The sequence below is a fragment of the Pholcus phalangioides genome, unplaced genomic scaffold, assembly GCF_987345545.1.
Source record: "Pholcus phalangioides strain wild (caught in Gottingen) unplaced genomic scaffold, Ppha-v1.0 ptg000042l_1, whole genome shotgun sequence".
Taxonomy (NCBI): domain Eukaryota; kingdom Metazoa; phylum Arthropoda; class Arachnida; order Araneae; family Pholcidae; genus Pholcus; species Pholcus phalangioides.
Window position 1 is genome coordinate 24,234,935 of NW_028301628.1, and position 26,234 is coordinate 24,261,168.

The 26,234-nt window shown below is 35.0% G+C and overlaps 1 protein-coding gene across 4 annotated transcripts in view; it reads right to left on the reverse strand.

Annotated features, from left to right (window-relative positions):
* The window catches only part of unc-5 (netrin receptor unc-5), a 304,266-nt gene extending 279,553 nt beyond the window's left edge, over nucleotides 1-24,713 (reverse strand). For 2 of the 4 annotated variants that reach the window (XM_089254776.1, XM_089254775.1), the window contains exon 1: nucleotides 24,150-24,713. In XM_089254776.1, coding sequence (XP_089110902.1) covers nucleotides 24,150-24,219 — 70 coding nt within the window. In that variant the 5' untranslated portion in view covers nucleotides 24,220-24,713. The remainder of the gene's footprint in view (nucleotides 1-24,149) is intronic. The other 2 variants (XM_089254778.1, XM_089254777.1) reach the window with 2 other exon arrangements.
* Nucleotides 24,714-26,234: the final 1,521 nt, after the last annotated feature.

Genomic DNA, 26,234 nt, shown 5'->3' on the forward strand with positions numbered 1-26,234 from the left:
TTTGCTTATGTTTTTCACATTAGGCTGCAGTATACTGAATATTATTTTGTAAAAAGAGTCCGTGGCCTTCATTTTACGGGCACGGGATCAGTGGGGCAAAAGAAGGTCAAGAAGTACTCAGTTAGATAATAATTAAACTGTAATTTTATTTACATATACTGTAATTTTGTATTCACTTATAGGCAACCGTATAAAGGAATTAGGGTGACAAAAGAAACAATTTCTTCATGATCGTCATTTAGAAATAAATTGTTTTAAAAAATTCAAATTTTGCATGGAAAAATTAATGCACTTAAGGAGCAGAAATTGCTGAGGAGTCTTCTGATCCGGTTTATGAACGGTGCTTGTGAAAGACTATTTATACAAAAATTGCCACGTTTTCAAGACAAATAAATTCAATGGTCGAATGGTCGACGCATTTCGGATCTCCATTGAAGAGCCAAAACGCGTCGACCATTCGACCAATTGAATTTGTCTTGAAAACGTGGCAATTTTTGTATAAATTAGAACCAGGCAAAGTTTGTGATGAAATACTATTGTTGAAAATCTATGTCATAAATTCTGTTTTCGAAAAAAAAAAATGATGGTAAAGTGGCATCCAAAAACAGAAATAACTGTCAATTCCTCTTAGAAACCATATAAAATTACAGGAAACGAAAAAAAAAGGCACTCATTATTGATGGTTAAAATCTTTTCAAAGACTTCATAAGCTTAAAAAAAGTGATTAAAATATTTTAATTATATTTTCGTTTCCAACATATACAACTAAACATCGGCGTAATCCCTGTAACTTCAAAAAGCCAATTATATAATATTTTCATTAAATAACAAAATTTTTTTTTATCAAAAATGATTTTCTCGCAGGAAAATTCTTTATCGACACAATTATCTCTCGAAAACGAAATATGATCATGCCTTCAGGTTCGTATTTAGAGATTATTTCCAAGGGATTTCATTGGGAGAACACAACTTCCGTTCAGGAAATCAAGATTCTCCCAATTTTTATCCTTTCCTTTTTCAACATTTTTTTTAAGCTTTAGGAACATATACGGGGAAAAAAAACTATTCTGTCCTGGATTTAGAGCTATTAACAAAAGACTGCTCCACAAACTTACTTTGCTTCTTTTTTTTTCTTTTCGCTATCTTCTAAAACGACATACTGTTATACAATAACGTAACCTCAGTGTATGTACAGATTTAGAAGCTTTAAAAAATATATTTCTTTAAGATGCTAGTTTTTTTCTTTATTGTGCATTGGTTTTCAATTTCAGGAAGAAGTTTGAAGTTTTTGTTTTCTTCGTCTTATGTATGACAAGACTTTGAACGAAAGGATTTGAAGAAGTTTGGCAGAAATAAAAATGGCGTTCGAAATTTTTTTTTTTCCCCTTCGAAATTTTTTTTCTTTTCAATTTTTCGTTGTGATTTACTCTCATTTTCGTGACAGTATTATAAGAAATGATAACATTACTGTTAGAAAATAGTCAAAACTCATCCTTGAAATGTCATACGTTTGCAAGAAATGTATTCGAATTTCCTGTTTAGCGATGAAATAAAAATTTACTTCATGTGTTGTGTGTATGATATATTTCGAATTCTTATCGAATTCTTATTTCTTACTTATCAAAAAATTTCTCTAATAAGAGTTTGAAACGAGAATTTCCAAAAAATTTGTATGATTTTAGTTATCCTAGGATGAGGATAGCCTTCATCCTGTCACGTGATGTCGAAAAAACTGAAGAGAATTGTTTCATCTCAAAACTCTACAATAGCTATATTCTCCAATTTTAAACAATAAAGAATTTTTACGTTTTTTATTTTTATACCAACTATAAATTACTTTGTTATTTTCAATGCGTGGAATTTTAATATTTAATACTGTAGTATAATATTTAATTATAACAAGAACGCATCCTTAAATTGTCCTACGGTTGCAGGAAATGTACTCGAATTATGATATCAGTTGGATAAAAGCTTTGGGATATCAAAGACTGGATTCTTTACCGCTTATCAGGTCTTTCAGAACTCCAGGTGTTTTGGAGACAGTAATTTTACCCCGCAAAAAAGTATCATAAAGTCGAAACTTCCTTCTCAGATATGATATTTCGGCGAATTTTCATTTATTTACTTTTTAAATTTTCCCAATTTAAACTTCAATCAGTGCAGAAAATCATATTAATTTTGCATTTTTCTTAATATTTGGTGGCTTTATTACTAAAATTCGAAATTCGATATTTATACGAGTGAAAAAATCGTAACCTCTATAATTATCGCATTGTATGTGATCTGACTACATTGACTCTGACCTCATCTTTGTTTCCATACACATATTTTGGACAGAAAAAATAAATAAATCTGTAAGTGACCAATAAACAGTACATAATTAATTTTTGAGAATAATTCTTTTTTTTTCTAAGGTTTCATTCTTTTTGAATGACTAAAAAAATTTAAATTTACAATGCATTCAAAACTACTCGGTTCCATGAAAATCCCATAACTGGGCGTATTTTTCTTTCATAAAAATTGCCAGATGAAGTAAACGACTTTAAGAAAAAAACAACTTACTGTGTTTTTAAGCTATCCTGGAGCTCATTTGCAAACCCCAGCACCACTTTACACACACGCACACAATAACCATCTCATGGGTAAAATTTCTACATTTGCTAAACTCACGTTAATTGTGCTGAGGTACCAAAAAAATATATTCTCCGGGTGGTCGAAATGGCCATAAAATGAGAAATTCTTCTGGACCCGACGAAACTGGGATATTAAAATGAAATGTTCCAGAAAGAAAGTAACGTGAATGGTATTGCTAAATAGCCGATTCCAAAAAATGGCGTTTTTTAAGTGAAAACGGGAGAAAAACCGTAGCTTTTAATAGAGATTCCGAATTTTTTTGTGAAGATAAAAGAAGTGGCGAAATGATTATGGAGTTTCTTTCCCGATAATAAAAGTCTTTAGAAATGTTTTCTTGGAAATATAGAAAATCCAAAGTGATTTTAAAATTCCATTACCAAGAAAAATCAGTACTGTGTTATTCAAAAATCATATTTATTCTTAAATATACTTAAAATAGCTGTAATAATTTCCGCTTGATGGGGCGTTATTGGTCCATTTTAAAATATTTAAATAATTATTTAATACATTAATAATTATTGAAAGTTAAAAGTATTGATAAGAAAAATTTTATATAAGCAATTTTTTTTACTAAAATAAACGTTGAAATTTTTTTTTACTAAAATAAACGTTGAAATTTCTTTCCTAATATCGGAATTGAAAATTTATGAAAACTCATAAAATTCAAAAGTAATAAAACTTGAAAAAAAAATGAATGTTTGAAAAAAAACCGCCAACAGAGTCAGAAAATAGCAATAATAACTATTCAAAAGTTTATCTTAAATTTAAAACTTTGTGAATTTTTTTTTTCAAAAACGGAAAAAAAAATTTGAAAAAGTTAATAAAGTTTGAAAAATCTATAGAATTGTTCGAATAGTCAGAAAAAGGCTATGATAAATGATAATTCTTAAACTTGTGGTAAATAAAAACTTGAACGTTTATGAAAATTTTTTTGAAAAACGTTTTAGGAAAAATTTAATTTTCGGTAAAGAATGATAAATAATAATAGAATAAAATGAAGGGAACTGTCAAATATTTTTTATACAGTACAATATATAGCTGTCAAGAAAATTGAATAAGAACAAAGATTAATGTTACGTTTATTTTGATCAATTAATTTCATTAAAATTAATATGTAAAAGAAAACAATTTTCGAATTAAGTTGGAAAAAAAAAGGAAATTGAGTACTATATTTAGATTGAAATAAAATGAATAAAACATTTTTAAAGGCATTGAAAATCCAAAGTAATAATACAAAAATTCGGTGAATAATCATATTGAATTTGCGTAGAGGTGCTATAATAATTTTTGCTTGATAGAAGCATTTTTAGTCCATTCAGAAAATATTTCAATAATTACTTGATAAATTAGTACGTAATAGAAGCAAAAAGTATTGATAAGAAAAAAAATTTTAAAAACTTTTTACTGAAAAAAAGGTGTGAAATAAATTAACGTTTCTAAAAATATAAAAACTCTTAAAATTCAAAATTTATGAGTTTGTTTTTCCTAGATTTTAAAAATTTTAATCAGTGAGCCTCATAACTAAATAATCGAACCGAAATCTCGAAAAAAATTCGAAAACATCTTACACTCCCATAATAAAAATTAAAAAAAAAATCATTCAAAGTTTTAATATAGGGATCTTTGTATAAAATGATGTTTTTAATATTATTTTCTTTAAATTTTTATAAAATAAAATAATTTAAGTTGCATTTGATCATGGGATTTCACCACATAAAATAATCCCGTGACTGATACATTTGTATACACTATTTTAAGTCAACAGAGAGAGACACAAAGCTATTCAGAAAAAAATTATTTTCAGTAAAATGGAAAATAATCAGAAAAGATTTCTCTTAAGAAAATGCATCTAGGCTAAATGAATACTAGAAAAAGAGCCAAAACGACTTGTGGCTGCAACTTTAATAAATATATATTTTTTAATTGTATCTCTGATTAAAACTAGTTAACGAGCAGAGATATTGCCTTCGTAATTAAGAAAACTCTCGCATACATTACTTTTTTTTTTTCATTCTTGGGGGGATTCCCAGCATTAAAATTCGATTTTAATTCCCACACGCTGATATTACCTAATTACTGTAATTGTTATTTCATTATTTCTTGAATGATTATTATCCAGTGCACCGTTGAGTAGATTAATGAAGGAAAGGAGGAGAAGAAATACAAAAAAAAAAGAATTAAGTATATAAAAAATCCATTATCTACATGTTCTTGGGATCGATGCAGATGGAAAATTTCTCGAATGTATTTCTTTTTTTTTTTTTTGGTCAATTAAATTACTTTCTATACCATCCAAATTTAAGAAATAATTCAAGTTGTTTCAAGAAGCGACTCTTCTCTGTTCGGAATTTCGTGGGATCGACGATGATGCTTATTTGTCATTAATGAGGTCAATTAATTGGGCGGAGAAGCATCTAATAATGTTCGGCAATAAACTCATAAATTCAGAACAAAGAACATTGATGACGTTAATCGAAAAATGTGCATAATGTATTCGGGTAATAAAAAAAATGGTAGGAATACTCGAAGATATTAGAACAAAATTCAATTTATAGCTTAACGATGGTTATTTTCGATAATTTGGTAATTTGCCCATAAACGACAGAATTTTTGTTTTCGAACGAGTGGTTAATGAAGTCTTCGAGTTTAGAATGTAAATATGCACTGTTTCTTACTTTCACAGTTACAAAAAACATCAATTTAGTCACACAGAAAGTGTTTCTTAAAGTGAATCGAAAAATAGAAAAAAAATTTAAGCATGAATTATTTCTTTCATTAATTCATCCACTAATACAAAAGACAGAGAAGTGACAGAGTAAAAGTCTTTCTTATAATAAAGTTTGAAATTCACAAAACTTTAACATTTTTAGAAAATTTGTATGTAAAATATGTCACTCTAATTTATTCATATAGTCCTAAAGAAATCAATTGATACAATGGAAGTTTCTCTTAAAATTTAAAACAAATTTAATTTCAATCTTAAATATTTAGCACCCTAATTCTTTCACAGTTCTTCTTTCCTAAAACCACATAGAGTCTTAAAATAAAGTATAAAAGTAAAATTCTTAAAATAAATTCTTAGAATACAATTCTTAAACTGAAATTCTTAGAATAAAATTTTAAACTGATATTCTTAGAATAAAATACTTAAAATTAAATTCGTGAAATTAAACTTCGATTCTTAACAGCTCTTAGAATACTGCCTTAAAATAAAATTCTTAAAACAAAGTTTCTAAGATAAAAAAAAAAAACTCATAAAATAAAGTCCTAAAGTAAAATTCATAAAATTAATTCTTAATATAAAGTTTTAAGATAGATTTCTTAAAATATAAAATTCTCAGAATTTAGTCTCAAAACTGGAATGTTTTAAAAAAGGATAAAATAAATTCCCAAAATAAAATTAAAAAATTTTGAAAATTTGAAGAATTTTAATTTCACACCCTATATTTATTCTCGTATTTACTGTACATATATGTATATCCCGTATTAAATATCATTCTTAAGACAAAATTTGAATTTTTTTAGAATTTAAATCATTCCTTTAATTTTTTTTTATTTGATAAAACAAAAAAAAAACCAAATATTGCTTTTCCACCACCCTGCCCGTTACATAGAATAGAATACAAGGTGTATGAAGGCTCTGGAAATAGAGAAGAGTTACTTTGATAGAAAACTCTTCCAATCACGACATCGATGGAAAAACTTCCGGAAAACTTATCTTTTTCCTCAACAAATATTTGAACCTCAAAAAAAAGAAAAGGGAAGAGAGAAATATATATGCCTGTGAAAAAGTACCGAGTCAAATCAGGTCCCCGAAAGAAAGTATCAACGGCACACTCAAATGAGGGATGAAATATTGGAGAGGCACTGAAGATGACGTTAGTTCCCGGATGCATCTCCCAAGAGGAGGATACAAACTATGGTAAAGTATGTGGAAACTGTCACAGAATATTTCAGACCTCGTGAATCTCGGATGAGGAAGCTTCCAAAAAAGCCCATTGCTCCCAAGAGACAGTCAACAGCCCGAAGAAGGAAGCCAAAGTAAAAAAAAAAATACATAGAAAAAAATAGCATTTGCCAGCAGTTGACTGGTTGCTGTCTTCTCTCAACCTCACATCCACAAACTCTGAGCGAAAGGACCGAAGTAAATATCATAACTGAATCTGACGCCCATCAAGAAAGTTACACTTCAGTGGACGGAAATATCGTTCCTGGATAGGTAAAAAAAAACACATATATTGGCTTGAAAACAGGCTGACGTTGAGGGAAAAAAATTCTGGCAACCTGGAGAATATACATCAAGTGAACTTTGTTTGATATATGAACATGTACTTGATTTTTTTTTTTCGGTAGAGTTACATTTTTTTTTTCGACTGAGCCATCCATCATCCGTAAATACCGTGAGACTAATACGGAGACTTCAAAGAAGGTCTATTTGAATCATTAAACAAGGATATACTTGATGGTTTGTTAAATGAATTATTCCTGGGATTAAATGATAATTTTGGAATGGATAGATACGATTTACTTGCATATTCAAATGTGAGATATTCCAAGTAATTCAACGTTTTTCAATCTTTTTATCCCACGCGACACACTTAAATTGAGATTTTAAAAATGACACTGTTAATTATTTAATTGTCAATAGCAATTTTTAATCGTGATTTAATTATTATCATTGGTTATTTCACAAAACAATTTATTACTTATTTAAAGAAAAATAATTGAAATTCAAGCAACCCTTAATTAAATATCTAAGCTTGGCAAATTTGTAGAATATTTTCTTTGTTTGGACAAGAATACTCTCTAAGTTTCTTCCAAAGACTAAGCTAATTCTAAGAGTGATCGGTTTTTATTTTTAATATTGTTCATTATGGAAAGCTGGTTTCGTGTGTCTGGAAACCTGGTTTCACACAAATGTAATGTAAACATCAGAGAGAGAGAATAATTGGTTTTTTTTTCATAAAATATTTAAAAATGTGTCATTTACCGATTCCCAAATTTAAAAAATTATTTACCAAATGAAATAAAAATTTAATATTAATTGTTTTTATGGTTAAATTGTGATCTCGATCTCCCCCCCCCCCCCTCTCTCTCTCTCTCTCCTCCTGTCATTTCTCTCAATTTATTTCCACTTTTGGCCTCTTCTTTTCTGTAACATTTCAATTTTTTAACGCTTGCACTCGTCAAACCAGCGATTCCCAATTTTTTTCACTCAAGGAGCCTTTTTTAGGAAAAAAATGCTATGTTGAAGCCTCTTGGTATATTTCTTTTTATTTGGTATCTATATTTCATTTTGCTGGAACCCACGAAGCCTCAAAGTGACTTCACGGAGCACAGGTCACGAATCACTTTCTTAAACAATAGAATTTCTCACCCAGTCCAAAGAAAATATTGGTATATCTCGGCTATAGGTCCATAAAAATGCTTTCTTCAAAATCTTACGCAATAAATCGTACTTTTGAAAAAAAAAATTCATAAGGACCTCATCCACTTTAAAACTCTGTAGTTCAAAAGTTTATATTGTATTTTATATTTTAACCCATTCCCTTTCTCTCCTATTAATTTAAAAGTCTGTATGACTCGTTTTTCAATTCAGGTACTTTTGACACTTCTTTCTGTAGAAAACATTTTTTTTCAGATTTTTCTTCATTTTCATCATTATGATATACATCAAATTACTCGTACAGAATCCCAATATTTTTTTAGTTATTCAACTTTGTTCTTCTTTGGAAAGAAACATTTGAATCTTCTCACGGCACACAGGTTGTGCATCCTGCCGTAATTTTTCGTAATAAAATCTTTATTAAAAACTCATTGTGGCTCTTCAGACGGCATGGCATAATCAAATAAAAAAACTCCAATATTCAGGAATCATGAATATATAGTTTCTAATATAGGCGTCCCTATCTCTACGCGATTAATTAGTTCAGCAAAATAGTCGCATAAAACGAATTAAATTTAAAATGGGAAAGATGGAATTTGATTTGAATCTCCCACTATCACTAGCTTCTTGTCCAATATCAAACAATATCTTTGTCATTTTCAATCGCAGCCTCTTGTCCAAGGGCCAACAATATTGTATAAATAAAAAATAAATGGAGATAAGTGGGGGGGGGTTGGTTTTCTTCAGAAGGATAAAAAATTTAACCCAACACAAAGGAAAATTTTTTTAATGAGTTAATTATTCAAACTTATGAATATATCTCGTGAATTCACGCAATATGAATGAACTAAATTAATTTAGTTCCGAAGTCTCCACTTCGGATTGATTTTAAAGAATGTGGATGTTTTCTTTAATAAACAGCTTGGTATGATAGGCTGATAACACTTTTTAATGAAACAGTCGAGATTCGGCTGACAAGCAGCATTATTTGTTTCCTCATAAAAACGTTAGTAGCAAAGTCACAGAAAATTCCGCATATTTCTCGCAAACATGAAAATTCTAGTTTCCTTATACCCGTTTTTTTATTATTAAATTTCAACTTTTAAAATATATAACAACAACAAGTAATACAACAACTTTATACCTGTATAATTTTTAGGCATTTCTTTCTAATACAGATGAAAAAATTATTTTTTTACTTCACGATAATGTGTAACGTTTAATCAGAAAATTTAGTTTTATTCATTTATTTAGTGTTTATTTTTTATTATTTCTTGTATGAAAATATGCAGCTTATACGAAAATGCAGCGGTGTTCCTACGCAAACATATTCTTTATCCGGCCATTTTGTGGAAGTAGCTCTTTTACCGGAAATTACGGTAATTATTGTTTTACTCGGTTATTTTAAATCTCTACATTTCTGAAACAAAAATGATATGATTTTTTTGCACTACAGCAGGTATCTCCAACCCGTTCCTCGCCAGCACTCAAACCTCTATAGTAGTGGCCGATTTTGTACTCGAAAGGTTGTGATCTTCATCGGAATTTAATCATCTCACTCAAGTTATATTCAAAATCTCACGATATTCTGGACTTTTATATAATGGTTTAAGAATATGTTAGAGTTGCCACATGTGGGTGCTCTTTCTGAAATACTAGACATAAACGGTGCTCCTAACTTGAAAAGACTTGAAGGGATCTACCATATGAACTCTTTCTCGTAGAAGTATGATAGGTTCAACATTTAAAATTTTTAAAAACTGTTTCGAAATTTTCATTTGAAAACAGGTCAATGTTTTGATGAATGAATTTTCAACACAATAACAAGAGAAATGAACATGTAAAACATTTACAAAAATCAATCTTTTTCATTCATTTTTTTAAATCAATTTGTTTAATACACGGTTGTCATCAGGAACGGTCCTAACATGAGCAAATGATTTACTATTTCAATACTTCTTTCGGGTAAATTTCACGAGTTTTTACCTTTTTGCCACCAAAATGGCATTGGGGGAAATCTCGTCTTGTTTTTCACAATTGTCTCACAATTTTTTTTTAAATGCTCTCATCAATGTAGTTCAAAAAACTATTCCTCTCCCAATACGGCACAAACCATTTTTCATTCTTGCAATATAGCCCAGAAAGCTAAAAAGGTTAGACAACCCTGAGGTGATTATAATGAAGATTGAAAATTTTGAAATCTCTTACAAAATCTCAAACACAAAAAAGGATTTAAAAACACACATTTAGACAATTTCTGGCAGACTGTGGTCCGAGAAGAATATCTATCGTGAGCTGTATTCGCTTTTGACAGGTCTATCCTTGACCCTTTGACCCTCTGTGACTGGTAGGACCCAAGAAAAAAAATCCATGATAACATGGTAACTACCGAAAGATGGAACTACGAGATATGTTGGCTGTGCTTTTCTGAAAGATGGAAACCTGACAAGTAAAGAAAGATGGTAAAAAAAAGAGTAATATAAGGGGAAAGACAGGTCACCTCAGAGTTCACTGAAAACTGTCAACCTGACCAGAAAAAAACAGGAAACCTGACAGCTGGAAATAGTCGATGGGACATTGGGGGAATTACTTTTATTTTTATTTTAAAAATAAAGAAATATTGTGAAAAAACATGACAGTCAACATAATACTAAAATTTTTTTGATAATTTCAATTTTTCTGTATGTTTTCACAATAATGAATTTTATCAAGATAAGTTTTATGAAAATTTTATTTCGGGCAACAATTCTCCTCTTCAAGAAGTAGCATTTTAGAAAAAGTATTTTTTTTAAGTATTTTTCACTAAATATTTTTCTTTAACTACTTTCGAGTGTTCAAAATTGTTGCAAATTATTTCGCTTCTTAAATTATTTTTAGATATATTTTCCTAATATTGTCCATTAAAAATTTTAATAATAAAATAATTTTAACCCATTCTCAACTGACGTTGCGTTTGCGCAACGATAGCGCTTTGTTTGAAGTTTTTTTTCAATTAATTTTCATATGCAAAATTTATGCATGAAATTAACATTTTTAGAAAAGATCTAATGGGAGTGCTACAGTATTTTTAAAAATTTGTTTATAAAAAATTTTAATTTCATATTTAATCTTTTCAAAAATGAAATTTTTAGAAATTCTGAATTGATTGATGATTGTTATGACCATGAACACAATTTTCTTTTTTAAATAGAAAAAAATTTCGTCAATTTCTTTTGTTACGTGATACATGAGATTTTTCAAAATCATAATTACTAATTATTTAAATTAATTAATTTTGGAAATTTACCTTACGTCCATTAAAACATGTTGACTTAATAATCCGTTTTTCTTAAACTTCTGAAATATGTTATTTACGTAACGTACGCTATTATATAAAAAAATTTTCAATTTGGTCGTCCATTGAAGAAACGTGGTCAAAAATGGTTAATTCAAGAATTAAAGATTTAATGAAGTATTATGTTTTCCGCAAATATAATGTCAACATTTTTATTGATAAAATTCATATCTTTAGTCGTTTATATCATTATCATCAAATTTATATCATTTATATCATTATTTGTTTTATTTAATAAATTTAAATCCTTAAAAAAAATCGTAATCTAAAAAATACGAATTAGTTACAAAATTCGAATCGATTCATCGACCCACGCCTATGACTGCAATAAAAAATAATGCTTCTATAATACAGAACTACACACAACGTGTACAGAGTAGCTGGAAAGTCTAGCGTTACTAAAAGTAGATGACTCTATAGACAGTACAAAAGTCGAGTTCGATCACCCGTTTATAGTGAACTTCCTGTATTGAAAATCGGTTTTCATGGTCAATCTCCCACGATTCATATCATATTGTACACACAAACCCACATGTGGTACAAAATACAACACAACAGCTTTCCGCAATGGGGGATTTTCCATAACGTATACACTCCACAAATCGTTGTAAGTGGGCCCTATTATACGATGTGGTTGCTCTCTTTTATCTGAGAGTTTTCTTTAGTATTTTGAATGGGAAAAAAAAAGTTTATGTACCCCTTGGTCTGCTATAGCGTATGGTTTCGTGAGCATCAAAAGCCGGTTATCAGAACTCTCATATAACAGCCGCGTTGCCCCTCTTATAGCATGTCACTATTCTTGAGAGTAACCTCACCTGTTTTATGGGGGCTCATCTTCCCTATATGCGTTTTTTTTTCCCCTTGTGTACCTTCTTTTTATGCGGACCGCTCGTCCCCATTTTTGACGGGTCATGCCCCTACAGAGGATGGCCCTCATATATTCACCCTCTTCTGAACCTGCGGGAAGGTTGGATAGGGCTCAGTAAGCCCTCATTATCTCCCTCCCGACTCTATTCCTTTTTCACTTTACTATAGTCTCCTTTTGGGTTAGAATGAAGGGAGCCCCCTTGTCATCTTTGGTAGATTCTTTTTATTTTTTTCATATCCTCAGGGCCCCTTATAGGTAGTAAGAAACTTGAAACATTTTAGATAGAAAATACTTTGGTTGAGGGATTTATTGTACCGGAAAAAAATCGGTTCGAATGATTGACTTTTACTATGCATGAAGTGAAAGCTTCATGTGAATCGAATATGAATCATAATGGGGCCTCCGGTTGGGGCCTTCGGGAACGGAATTAAGGATCTTCAAATCTATGAAAGATTTAGGAAATCGTAAAAATAAGTAGTAAGCGACTGAAGTCATCAGTGTTCCATCATGTATCAGAGAATCATTGCCTAATATTCCACTTCATTTTGATAAGATTTGGACATGATTTGATCCAGAGGGCCAATGTCGACAATTTAGAACTGTGGTTCTCAACCAGGGTCCTTGGAGAGATTTTAGGGTAGTCTATGAGCTTGGATGAAAAATAATAAACTCATTTGTGTTTTTCTACATTATACTCAATATTATTTTGTGAAAGGGTACGTGGAACACGAATGTTAAGAACCCTCATATATAGCACAAGGGTGTGCAACCTTTTGCAGGGTATGAGAAACTTCATTGGTCTAGGAACGTGTGGGAACGTGGGCCACTTGAGTGACCCGAAAGTGTGCCGCGGGACATTTAAGTGATCTGCAAATGTGCCGCATGTCATTCAAGCGATTTGAAAATCTGCCTCGGGCTATTTTGTGATCTGGAATTGTTTCGTGGGCCACTTTGTGATCTGGAAGTATGCCGCGGAGAGCTAAAATTAGTGTTTCCCAAAGAAGGCAAATCGCCTCTGTTGGTGATGGCATTGTCTAGGGAGGAGGTAGAAGCCACGTGTTCGGTATAGGGCTATACGGATTGATTTGAGTTGGTGGAGGGGGATGATGAGAGGAAAAAAATTGAGTAGAGGGCGATGGAACAAAAAGTTTGAGAAACTGTGGCTGAAATGATCTAGAAATGTGTCATGGGCCACTTCAGTGATCTATCGTGAGCCACTTCAATCATTTGGGTTTCAATCACGGGTCCCAATCGAATTGTACGTTTCATGGATTTTCAATTTCTTATCAATTTTTATATAGCAATATAGAAAATTTTGAAATAAAAAATCGGAATAATCTTTCTACATATATAACCCAATCTAAGTAGGAATTCAACACCATTTTATCTTCAGAACAGGCTCGTTGGCATCTACAGTGATTCATTGTGGTATGAAAAGGTGCAAAGTTTTATGTTTTCCCCCATACAATTTGTTTTGCACCGCTTTCTGTGGCCCTGTTAACTACTTATCATGGTTCCATTTGACTTTCGCCCATCAGGTTATCCTAGGGGCACGGGGGAGGGCATGTATCTCCTGGTTGAGAACCACTGCCGCATATATACCACAAGTCATAGTGTTGAGTGTTATGGAGTCCCCTACACGTGTCTAAGATTTATACAACACAAACAGATTCAGCATTATCATGAAGCGGAATGGATAGTCTTTACCTTAAGACAAATGTGGTTGAGAAAGTATGCGCTGCCATTATTATTATGCGCTGCCACAGCAGTGAGCTGTCCTTATATATATTGATGCCCGTCTATTCAACTCCATGAAGTGGTTCTTTGTTAGACCATTCTGGGGAGCCGCAAATACCTGTCCACTATGGCAAGAGGGTCGCGGAAGACAAAAGTTTGAGAACTACAGCCTTAAAACAATAACCAAGGTTCACTTCGAAAAAAATAGGCAGTAAATATAACCCTAGGAGCAGTTCAAGTATTACGTAAGAAAATTTTTAGACATTTTTGACCCCCCCCCCCCCCGTCAGCAAAAGTCAGCAAAACGCTGACCCCCGTCCCTCCCTTTGTCAGCAAAATTTCGTCATCAGCTCTGCCCATCTGAATCCTAACTCATATTTTCATAAGGGGTGATTGATGACGTAAGCATTATCCAAACCCCCCCCTTCCCCCTTGTCATCAAAAGTCAGCAAATCGGAACCCCCCCCCCCCTCCCATCGATGATGACGTAATACTTGAACGGCCCCCTATGAAAAGCATTGCATACTCGTATATACGATGTTCCTACAACCGACAGATCATACAATCTAGCCCTTTTCTTCCTTTCTAATGTGGAACTCATACTATATTCTAACACTCTAGGACAAACTCCACAGAAAGTACATACAGTCCAGGATAAGAACTAAGAAAAGGCCAGACATATTTTGTATAAAACGAGATGCTACAACAATTTAGCCGGAGCTTGTGAATGCATCCTTAGAACAAAAAAAAACAACAAAGCTATTTAGCGGGGTTTTTCTTTTTCTTTTCGTGTTTTAGATTCTAGGTAAAAGTGGGGACCCCACACATAAGTGGTAGAGTCCAACCCTGAAAGCCAAAAAAGAAAGAAATATTATACGTAATTCCTGTGCTACTGATGGGCTTTCGGGATAGAGATGGGACGAGACTATTTGGTGGTCACAGTGGCGGGCCTTTTTACGCTTATCACCGGAATGTTTCCTCTTGCCTCATTAAGTTCCGACTAAATGACCCTATGTTTTCTTTTTCTGTCTTATGTCCGGTTCGTTGTGTACCTGGAACGGACCATTATCTCAAAAGGGTCTATGGAAGTTTGCCGTAAAGAAGGGGTAACGGAGTGAAAAAGGTTAAGACATATTTTGACCTTATGATCTTTCCCACGGGTCACTTTTCCTCATACTGACGCCACTGATTGCAAGGACTGGCTGATTGTATGGGAAGTTGTCTGGAGTTGAAATACTTCAGTGACTTAAGAGGTGAGAGAATCTTCCTTGACTGACCGAAAATGTGAATGTGTTTACAGAATAATTTTTATGTTCCAATCTGATATTGACAGACGTCTGTAATATTTCGAGTCTTGATGTTCTCGTCCAGTATTCATTTTTACACAAGGAATTGGCAAAATCTCTTACCAAATACTAACTCTCCCCTCCCCCACCTCTACCACCAATATTTGCCAACTACTGCTCTAAATCAGAGCTGGACAAATCGCAATAGAATCTAGGTGCCGTAAAAAATTTTAGGTGCCAAAAATTATTTTGTGCGAGAAAAAAGGACCAAAATAATGACTCTTTTGACCTTTTCAGGGCATAGTGAAACTCTTTCTTGTTCGCAGATATTCTAACATACATTCAAAAAACATATAATACATATAGAAATATTTTGTGGTGATTTCAGATAGAAATTTAGTTACTAAACAAAGAATATTTTAGGCACCAATACCAATTTTTAGTCGCCACGGTGACCTGCTGCCTGAGATTTGCCTAGCCCTGCTCGAATTGATCATCATGTCATGCTTTACTGCATTGCTGTCAGAACTAAATAGTTCTTTCCTAGAAAATTATTCCTTAGCAGGAAGAATACTGGAAATTTGGTCCTTGTTGTAGCTTTACCGGTTGCAGATATAGAGCAGAGGTTCTTAACCACGTATCCTTAGGAAGTCTGCAAGAGCTCCCTGAGCTTTGATGACTCACAAACAATTAACTCATTATTTTTATAGCACGTACTAAATGTCACTATGCTGAAAACTGGTCACTGCTTCCATTTTATTGGTGAAAGGGATCCGTCAAACGTAGAAGGTTCAGAACACTTGAGATAGAGGGAAGCAAACACGTCAAATATCTCGACTCATTTTTATGATCATTTATCCTATTCATTTTTTGAGTTTGCAGCTCGACGAGAAAAAAAACGTATTCCGTATGTAATCCAAATTTGATTCTTGACTTGGTGGTTGAGAGCCAGTCATGTCGTCTAAGTTAAGGGTTCTTAACTAGGGGTCTAGGAATACTTGGTGAGCCTTGGAGAGATTTTGGAAGGGAGGGGTTCTCTGAGCTTAGATGGGAAAACAATTAACTCGTTTTTGCATTGCCTACTCAACGTTATTTTATAAAGGGGGTCCGTAAAGTTCATTTAACTAGCAAGGGAAAAAGAGGGGGTGGGGCACATGGATTCCATCTTATTAGAACAAAGGGTCCACGGAACACCTTGGACCAGTAATGTCACATTCTATACTGACTTCAGCAAAATCTTAACACATGGGATCACCCGTTACTGCACATGGCTCATAGCATGATGGACAGGTAATGAGTTCCGAGTTCGTATTTGCTGTATGGGGTCGTTCAAAGTACGAAAAAATCCTCTCACTCCATATACTATTACCTGCACGTACTGTTACCTACCACCCACATTTTCAAAAAAAAAATCTCGTGGGGCCCCGATTGATTTGGAGGGAAAATAACACTTTGATGAAAAAATATTTCAATCAGTTATATAAACCAAGTCCAAAACGGAATACAAAAATGTAATATAATTCTCTAGCTCAGTGGTTCTCAACCTCTGGCCTCATGTCCCCCCCCCCCCCTTGTGGTCCTGGGACACTCTGAGGCGGCCACCGGTGAAAATCTGAAGAAAGAGGGGGCATGACAAGTGGTGAAGGAGACCACATTGAACATTGAAGGACCGGACACACCCCGCTTCCCATCTCAGAGAGATATCGAAGCTTTCCCGGGGGATGGGTGTATCCGGAAATTTGTTAATTTATGTGAAAATAACAATGATGTACATATATACAATAAATAACCTGGAATAAATAATCGTAGAAATTGTGATCATATAGCATCATCCACAGATAATCAGTCCGTAATCGTGATAGTCCTGTAGTCTTGTATGTGATAGAATCTGGAAGTGATTTTATCCAATCTAGAATATAACAATCTCGGCAATCAAGCTGTAATAAGATATAAATTGACGTCCATATGTCCAGCATCTCCATTTCATTCACACCCGCCGGAAAAAGGATGAAACAGTTGACACTTGTCTTCTTGGGCGTAAATTGTATCGATTATTAGATGTCGGTGAAACAACCGATGCATGTCTTCTTGGCCGTAAATTATACTTTTTAATAGGTAACCGTGTTACCTCTCTTGTTGGCTGAAGGAGACCACAGAAAGATGTGAAAAAGAAAAGAATTTATAAAGCTTCATTTCTTCACATCTTTCTGTGGTCTCCTTCAGAAAGATGTGAAGAAATGAAGCTTTATAAATCAAATATGTTGAAAAAAAATATATTACTACTTTCAGAATCCAGCAAAGCTTTTCATGAAGCCGGGGCATCTTTACCTATGCCCTCCCCCTCCCCAGTGCACATCACTTCTGGTCCCCATGTCCATAGGGAGTATACATGATAAGAGCTGGTACTATGATTTTCGAGTGTAAATATGTAAGGTGCTACTTCCGGCTAAGTATAGGGCCGTAGAACATCACTTTGCCGGGGACCCATGATGGTGAGAGGGGGGCATGCATGGAATCCCCCTTAATAATTACTGAACTCTAGCCCGGGGTAGGTATTCACCCATAGCGATGAGTCGAGAAGGACGATTTGTTTTGTAGGTTCGTTGGATCGTTCTGTACTTCACACAGACCTATTTCTCTCTTTATGATTCGCGGCTCTGGGAGGGATGATCGATGATCACCTTCCCTCCCCTCCCTTTTGGATCCGTGTCTGGCAAAAAATTACAAGATAAATGGATTTTTAAAATTTTTGTGCAGTTTTGACTAAATTTGATTCAATAAGTAGAAAGTATCTCGCTCCTGCATGAGGGTGGGGGTGGGGGGGGAGGCAGTTAAGATGGTGTCACAGGCTAAAAAAAAAATGGAGAACCACTTAACTAACCTAATACTTTACTTCGAAACCCGGCACCGTCCAAGTCTAATTAGACATTGAGGGGTATGAAATAACCGTAACGGAATACTTACGAAGAAACCAGACTAACATGGAAGATCTCCAGAGCTCTTAGGACCTTAGTTGGGGGCAGCTGGTCCAATACAGAATATAATCAAGAATACACACATCGAAGGTCAGTTCTAACTAAACACCGGTGGAGGGGAGAAAAAACAAGCCAAGAACCCGATTGCTCGGAGCCTATTAAGAGTTCCCTACATAAAAATGATTAGATTTCGGATGTTATACTCAGGGGCTATCCCTGTAATGCCACCGAATCGGGATGAGTTTCGTTCGATTCGCACTTCGAAGAAAAACGGGGAGTAACATCTTTTCGAATTCCTGAGATTCCAGAAAAGAAGCCATATTCTTCGGGATTTCTCGCCATAATTTCCGACTTATTACTAATTCGCAAACGAATACCGGAGGGAAACGGAATTAATTCCCAATGACAACCGAATGTTGAAGCTGTTTTCGAAAGCTGACAATCATTCAATTTGAAATTGAATTTTCTAGAGACGAGAGAGAGAGAATTTCTATCCTCTCCGTACTCTCGAACATGAATCTTTCGTGGCCCTTTTCAGTGTCTTGTCTCCGAGGATAAATAATTACGAGCTTCGTATTCGGGCGTACGAAAAGGCTGAAGTGATCAATCTTAATTAGAATCCGGGGGTTATCCGCTCCGTGAGAACAACTGATAAGGATAACGGAAATTTCGAAACATCAGGTTTATATTGTTTTTTGGCTCCTCATTGCGATTAATGAACGAATGCGTAACAAATCAAAGAATTGCGATAGTCGAGGACTCGGACTTGATTCGTTGATATTTAGTTTTTTCCTGACGTGGAATTCCGATGGAAACGCTGGTTTACGGTAGTGACTTTTCAAACTTCTGCCATCCGCGGCTCTCTTGCCTACAGACTATTATTCATAATGGCTCTCTCACGTGACAAATTATTTACCCGTGGTTCCCTCACTCTAGCCTTTGTTCAATCGCCGATTCTATCACTTAGCTCTCGTTTACCGTATCCCTTGCCCTAATAGTCACAACCCGCGCGGGTGCTTTATCCTAGCACTAATTCACCAATGCGTCCTTAACCCAGGAACTCGCTTACCGTTAGCTCTCCACTTGGATTATAGACGGTGGCCATGTATATATTCGCGGTTATATTAACCCAAACCTAATTTACTTTCGGCTCCCTTGCCGTGGTTATTTGTCCAACTTTGTCCGTGGCTCCATTGCCCTAATAGTCATAAATCCTCGAGTTATTTAGCCACAGTGCTAGTTTTGCAAACGTCCTTCACCCTGGTGCTCATTCACATCAGGTTTTTTTGTTCAAATGTTCATACATTTTCTCGGTTTCTTTGCCCTAATAGTCACATGCAGTGCCGTCTTAACGCATGGGCCTACCCGGGCACGGCCCGGGGACCTCCAGCGAAGAAGGGGCCTCACAAAATTAGATCTAGTTGAAATTTTCGAGAATTTAATTGGTAGAGCCTCGCAAAAATCACTAGGCGGGCCCATGATGGTCTTGAGACGGCCCTGGTCACATGTTCGCGGATCCATTGCCCCAATAGTCATACATGTATGGACCATGACCCAGTGGCGTATTTACAGGAGGGTTTAGCGGGCTATTGTTCATTGCGGTAAGCTCAGGGGCAGTATATTTGAAGAATGCATGGCCAAGAAAATTAGAATGGGAGAAGGGTGGCGAAATTTGTATAACCCTCAATAATTCCTCCTCTACTCAGACAGCAAGGAGCTAGGTCAGTGAGTGACCAAAAGAATAACCTACAGAGTGAGGGTTCAGATCAGTAATTGACCTGGGACGTGTGCAAGCATGTGAGTGACCAAAGCAGTGTTCATGCATGTGAGTGAACAGTTTGCATGCGTGGGGCGGGGGAGGCTAAAAGGATTATAGCACAGGTTGGCGTATTCGAGGAAAGAATAGTCAAAAAAATTAGAGTAGAATAGGAAAAGGGCCGCACAAAACCATAAATGCACATCTATCATTAGTCACAGTGCTAATATCACACAGCGGTAATATCTTGCCGCTATGGTGGTCGAGTGGTCATAGTGACGGACTGTTAGGTACACACACAGTTACGCTTCCGGCACAACTCACTAGGTAGTAAATCACCCACAGAGATGGTGATAGACCTGGGTTGTGCTCGGTGTGAAAGAAAGAAAGTGCTAATATCTTACACATCCCCCGTAAACTCCGGCTTCTTTGTCCAAATGGTCATAATTGACGGCTCCCTTTCCCCCAATATTCATAAATCCGTGGGCCATCTAGCCACATCGTTAATTTTTCAAACGTCCTCCACCCTGCTGCTCAGCTTCCTGGTGCCTCCTGGTCCAAATGGCCATATATTCGCGGCTCCCTTGCCTATACAGGCGTTTACCCGCGAATCATGTAGCCACAGTAGTAATTCCCCACGTCTTTCATGAAGGTTCTGTTTACGTTCACTTTGTCCAAATGGCCAAATACTCGTTGTTCCCTTCCCAAATAGTAAATAAACGTGGACCCCTTCCATCACTTTATGCGAGCCCTCAATTTACCTTTGAAGACCGGACACACCTCGCTTCCCATCTCAGAGAGATATTTACCGGCGGCTCCCTTGCTCTAATGGTTATACACTCGTGACATGGCAACAACAATTGCGCAAATAGTCAGGTAAATTCTTATTCCTATTGAGAATAATCTAGGCTCGCATCAGTATCCTCGGGTCCAAGCGAAAAATTCGTACGCCCTCGATGAAATTTGGGGACACTCCTGGGAGGCGCGTCACAAACTTTGAGAAACACTAGTTTGCAGGAAGAGAGCAGAAAATGCAAACCTCCTCCATAGTATTACTTGAAAAGTTTCAAGTTCCCTCAAATGATATTAAAATAGGTTTTCCTTATATGAATGGTTCATGTTCATCTTAATTACGGGAGTCATTAATTGAAAGACAGTATAAGGGATAGTCCCCTCTAAATTTATTAAATCAATGACGACAACAGAACACACAATTTTCACACAAACTCCTCTGCTTTTAAACCCGACCGCGTCCAGTTCCGCCCTGTTTATATATTTGAGAAGGCGTACGAATTTACATAATAAAATATGTAAGATCTACTTTTACCAAAGATCTGACGGGGGAGGGGGGTCCCACGTTAAAACCTACGAATCCCAAATTGGGAAACATAACCTTGAATCAAAAAAGAAAAAATGATGTTGCTCCCTAATTTCTATACGAATCTCGAGATAATTCTATTTTCATTCTTACGTCCATAATCTTATCACGACACTAAAAAAAGAACAATTTACTCGAATTCTGTGCACGTTACTTTTATCATTTTTTAATAGCAGTTATCTGTATATACGAGGACTGATAGCCGATGTATACACAAGTTCCATGTTGAGAGCTTCAATTACCAGCATCAAACAAAGCTTTCCGACTTTTTATCCTCTGAGATATACACTATACACACCACTCTACTTAGTGTACTGCGAGCTATGCCGTAAAAAAAATGTGAACGATAACATTATCTTAGGTGCAGTGCCCCTGATTGTAGTAGACTTCTTGACTTCTCTCTCACAGAGATGTGAGAATGGAATCGATCGACGCATATGGTTTTCGTTCTTGCCGAGAGTCACGTGTGAGTTTGTGTACAACATGATCTCCGGTAGAATTGACAGCGGTCATTTTTGCACTGGAGTTCCTACTGACATGTTGGAAGCCACTTTTATCAAGTTCTGGAGTGGCTACAATGTGCATCTTACTGTGTAAGATGGATCTTGCTATGCCTATTATAATCTTCAAATAAAGTCAATGCCTAAAGCATAACAACATAACGCCGGCCCTTTCGAAAATGTCGACTGTCCCGGAAAGCAATTCGAAAAGAATTCTTCACATTAAAATGGGCACGAAATAAGACACTACGAATACTAATTATTATTGTTAAAGACCTCTACACAAATTTAAATATATCTGAACTGATTTTATCAATGCTTTTTTAATCCATATTTGTCCCACGAAGACGTTACGAGCTCTTAAAATACACGCAAAAGCATTTCTCAACGAAAAAAGGCCCACAAATTTGTTTCCCATGATCACAAGGTCGATATATAAAAATTAGGTTTTTTTCACATAAGGATCCCTAGATTCAAATTCATATTTAGAAAAACTAAACTGTGAACGGTGCAATCGCACCAATTTCCAAATACTTTTGGCTGCAAATTGATTTCAAAATGTATTGAATATGTTTCATTTTAACTGCATAACTTGGAATTCCATTAATTTATCGAACATGTCAATCGCAAAATTATATCGCAAACTTAAGTATATACAGGGTCACAAAAGCCAAGAGCAGGACATTTTATGGGCCCCTAACTTTCATTTTCCATTATCGTGAACTTATATTTGATCCATTGGGCTCGAGCTCCGCGGTATTTTGCGAATCTCCACGATTCCTGTAAAAATATTGGATTCGAGACTCGCAAATATTTCGAAGCCCCCCCCCCCCCCCCAAAATATTTTCAATAACTTTCCACTCATATGATTTTGTAGTAAATGTATGAAACAAAATACATAACGTCGATATCAACGTTAGTTCTTCTCAACCACCGTGGTTCTCAAACTTGGGAAGACACAGTGATGTGGGTGTGGAACACACACACCCACATCACTGTGTGTGTGTGTTTATTCCTTCACTGCGATTCCTTTTTTGTAAGTGGATGGCCCGATCATACACACTACTGATGAGAAATGAATCACTCACGGCTCGGTTCGACTAATGACAAGGCTCCTCGGTACCAGGCCGCTGCCCGGTGGTTGAGAAACACTGATCTAACGTCTCTAAACTATCTTCATTGTTAACTGACACGATTTTTTCTAGTCTGACACAAGCCCGGCCCTGCTGAACGCAAATCTAACGATAAATTCGACTATAAGTTCGTACACGGGGATATGTCACTGAGAATCTATTCACATTTTTTGATACTGTGACATGACATGTAATTCGTGCTTGATAAATATTGTCAAACCAATAAATAGTGAATTGGTACCTCTGAATTGAAAAATTTCCAAATGAAGATACAAAACTGAGATATTGGACTTTTCACTGATAATCCACTTGATCGCAGCTGTCTAATTATAAGCCACTATTTTGGATCGGGCATTTTGTAGAGAGGCACTGTGTCAAAGACACAGCAAGAGGGAACGTTGTCTGCAAGAGCCACTGTCCGTATCTGCCATTGCATCACCATTATACTTAATACCAGTGTTTCTCAAAGTGTGCGTCGCCAACCTCTGTCAGGAGCAGTGTTATTCCCCAATAGGCCAGACGGGCTGAAGCCTGGGGGGGGGGGGGGCCGAGGTCTGCAGACGGCCTCAAAATTCTCAAACTTATTTTTTGGAAAAATTTTCCAATGATAAAATTTTAATGCTTTAAAAAGTAGGAAGCTTAGAATTTTTTTTATATACCTCACGTAACAAATTTGTGACTTTTACCCCTTGGTCAATTGGAGTTGGGCATGTAACGGGTCCCATTTCCGTTAATGCCCTAGGGCCAAATCAAACCAAAACGCGGCCCTAGTCGTGAGTGTCGCGACGAGCTGGAAGTATTGGTGTGTGTGTGCCTATTTACGCTTTGAAGTGGTTCTGTTAAGAATGCACACTATCTACTAAACTAATCTAGAGGCCAACAGATAAACCATGAATAGGTAAGGGAACCGCGAGTGACAAAAGTTTGAAAACCACTGCTATTTTCCGATGAAATTAGGTAAAAGTGAAAACCCAAAGAGGTTCGGATAATAATAATTTTCGTCTCTGTCCAAATTTTCAGAAACCTCAACTCCCATAACAAATAAAATAGACAATAGATACACTCCCTAAAAAAAATGAAATAAACATTTTAGATAGATGGTAAATAGTTTGAATGCTCTGAACAATCGGCAAATCAAACAATCATAATAATTTCTACTCACCATCTTCTCCGGCACGTACTTGAATCCCCAACACCACTAAAAACAAAAACAAGATGCACTTCCTAACCATTTTGTATTTTTCAAGAAGTACGTACTGTGTAAGTACCGTGGATTCACTTTATCCTTGTGCCGACAGAGAGATTCTGTCTTCTTTAGGTAATTCTGGCCCAATCAATCCCCACAATGGAACACATTAAAAAAAATAACGAAAACAACAAATTAAAAACAAAATCAAATTCAAAACAAGAAGTTCATTCGGGAACGTATTGAAAATTCACATTTTTCTCTTCTTGATGATTCCTTCCACTTTAATGATAATTGTCTGGAAACGACTACGAATCAATTGTTAATTGGAAGTATTATCTCGTAAGTATTGAACATTGCGTGCCGGAAAGCGAACGTCATGATGGTCAATTCAAGGATATTTTGAAAGATTCAGCAACAACCCGTATCAACAAAAGCGACGACGTCTTGCACGGACAGCGGTTATGAACACAATAGCATCAAAGGAGCGCTCCGGGTATTTTCTCCTCCGTATCTTTATATTCTCTGGCAACTAACTGTGAGAAACAAGCGAGACCGCAATACACGTGCTTTGAGGCTTGGCGACCGTCGGGGTTGTATTCGCGCCAAGGGTAGGCGAGCAAACAAAAAAAAATTGAAAAGATTCCGATACACACACAGAGTGCCCGCCGCTTTTCATTAAAATAATTTTTATCCGGACGATTTTGCTTTCATTAAGCAGCTAATTTTTATGACCGGTGAATAAAATTTAAAAATTAAAATAATATATATTTGTAAAATATATATTCATAAAATAAAAATTATCAAAAATATATTTATGAAATATTCATTTCAAGAATGTTTTTGATTTCTGAAAGCGGTGGTGTTGATTTTATAAAACGGAAATTGCATCATGTTATTGGTGTGATTTGATTTAGTTTTTGAAATTTGATTTTATAAAGCGGCTGATTTTATTAACCGTTTGATTTCATGAACAGGTCATTTTATTAGCAGTGGGTACTATATGTAATGAGAGAAAATTCCAACATTCAGTTTTTTTTTTCCGAATTAACTTGCTTCTTATCGATAGATTGATATTGATTTATTCGTAAAATAATTTTTTTCTTCTGTTTTATGATTTGGTGCATTTATCTTATCAGCCCCCGTCTTGTCGATTTTCCGACGAAATCTTTCGTCTCTCGACAAACAAAGTTTCCGATCTTCCGATAACGTCGTTTACTTTTCTCATCAACCGATAACATGACATAGATAATTAATTGAATAATATATTCAAATGATAAGCGCTAACATTAACTATTCATCACCCTGTAATAAAAACCGATAAAATAATATCGAAGGGTTTCTTCAGACAAAAAAGAAATAATACTTTGATTCTAATATTATGTATTTGATTACTTTTCTTTAATAGCAATGCTCAACACTGATTTTGTTCCCAAATATATTTCTGTGATTTTGGGGTGCTGATTCCTAATCTTTTTGTCAGGTTGGCTTTAGTTTTTGACATAAAGAGAAAAGTAAATTCCAATGGTAATGCATAAGCAGCGTACAAATCATATCGAAAGTGTGCGAAATGTAAATCATTAATAAATTTAATATCAATACATAGAGATCACTGATGAGTGATAATGATGTAAATGTAATAATGTGTTTAATGAAATAGGAAAATAAATAATAAATTTAAAGCAAAAATTGGTGTCTGCAGACTATATTGAAATGTTGAGACTGAGTTACTTACCCCCGGCCCGGCGAACGTGATTCATCATACGGGGGTTACCCGGTGGGAGCATTTATTTTCTGAATTTAAAAGAAAAAAAACATATATAAATATATATACGTCCTACCCCAGGGAGCAGCATTGGCTCTGAGGTTAACAATTCACCTTACATAACAATTTATATTGCGTTACAATTACAATAACAGAACAAAAGATTACTGCTACTATTACAGCTCTCGCATTATACCTCAGGAAGCACCATTAACATAACGCGAGCAGAAATTTGATGCTCCCGAGGTTATTACATTAAGACACTATTTATACGTCATTAGTATTCTTCCCTTACA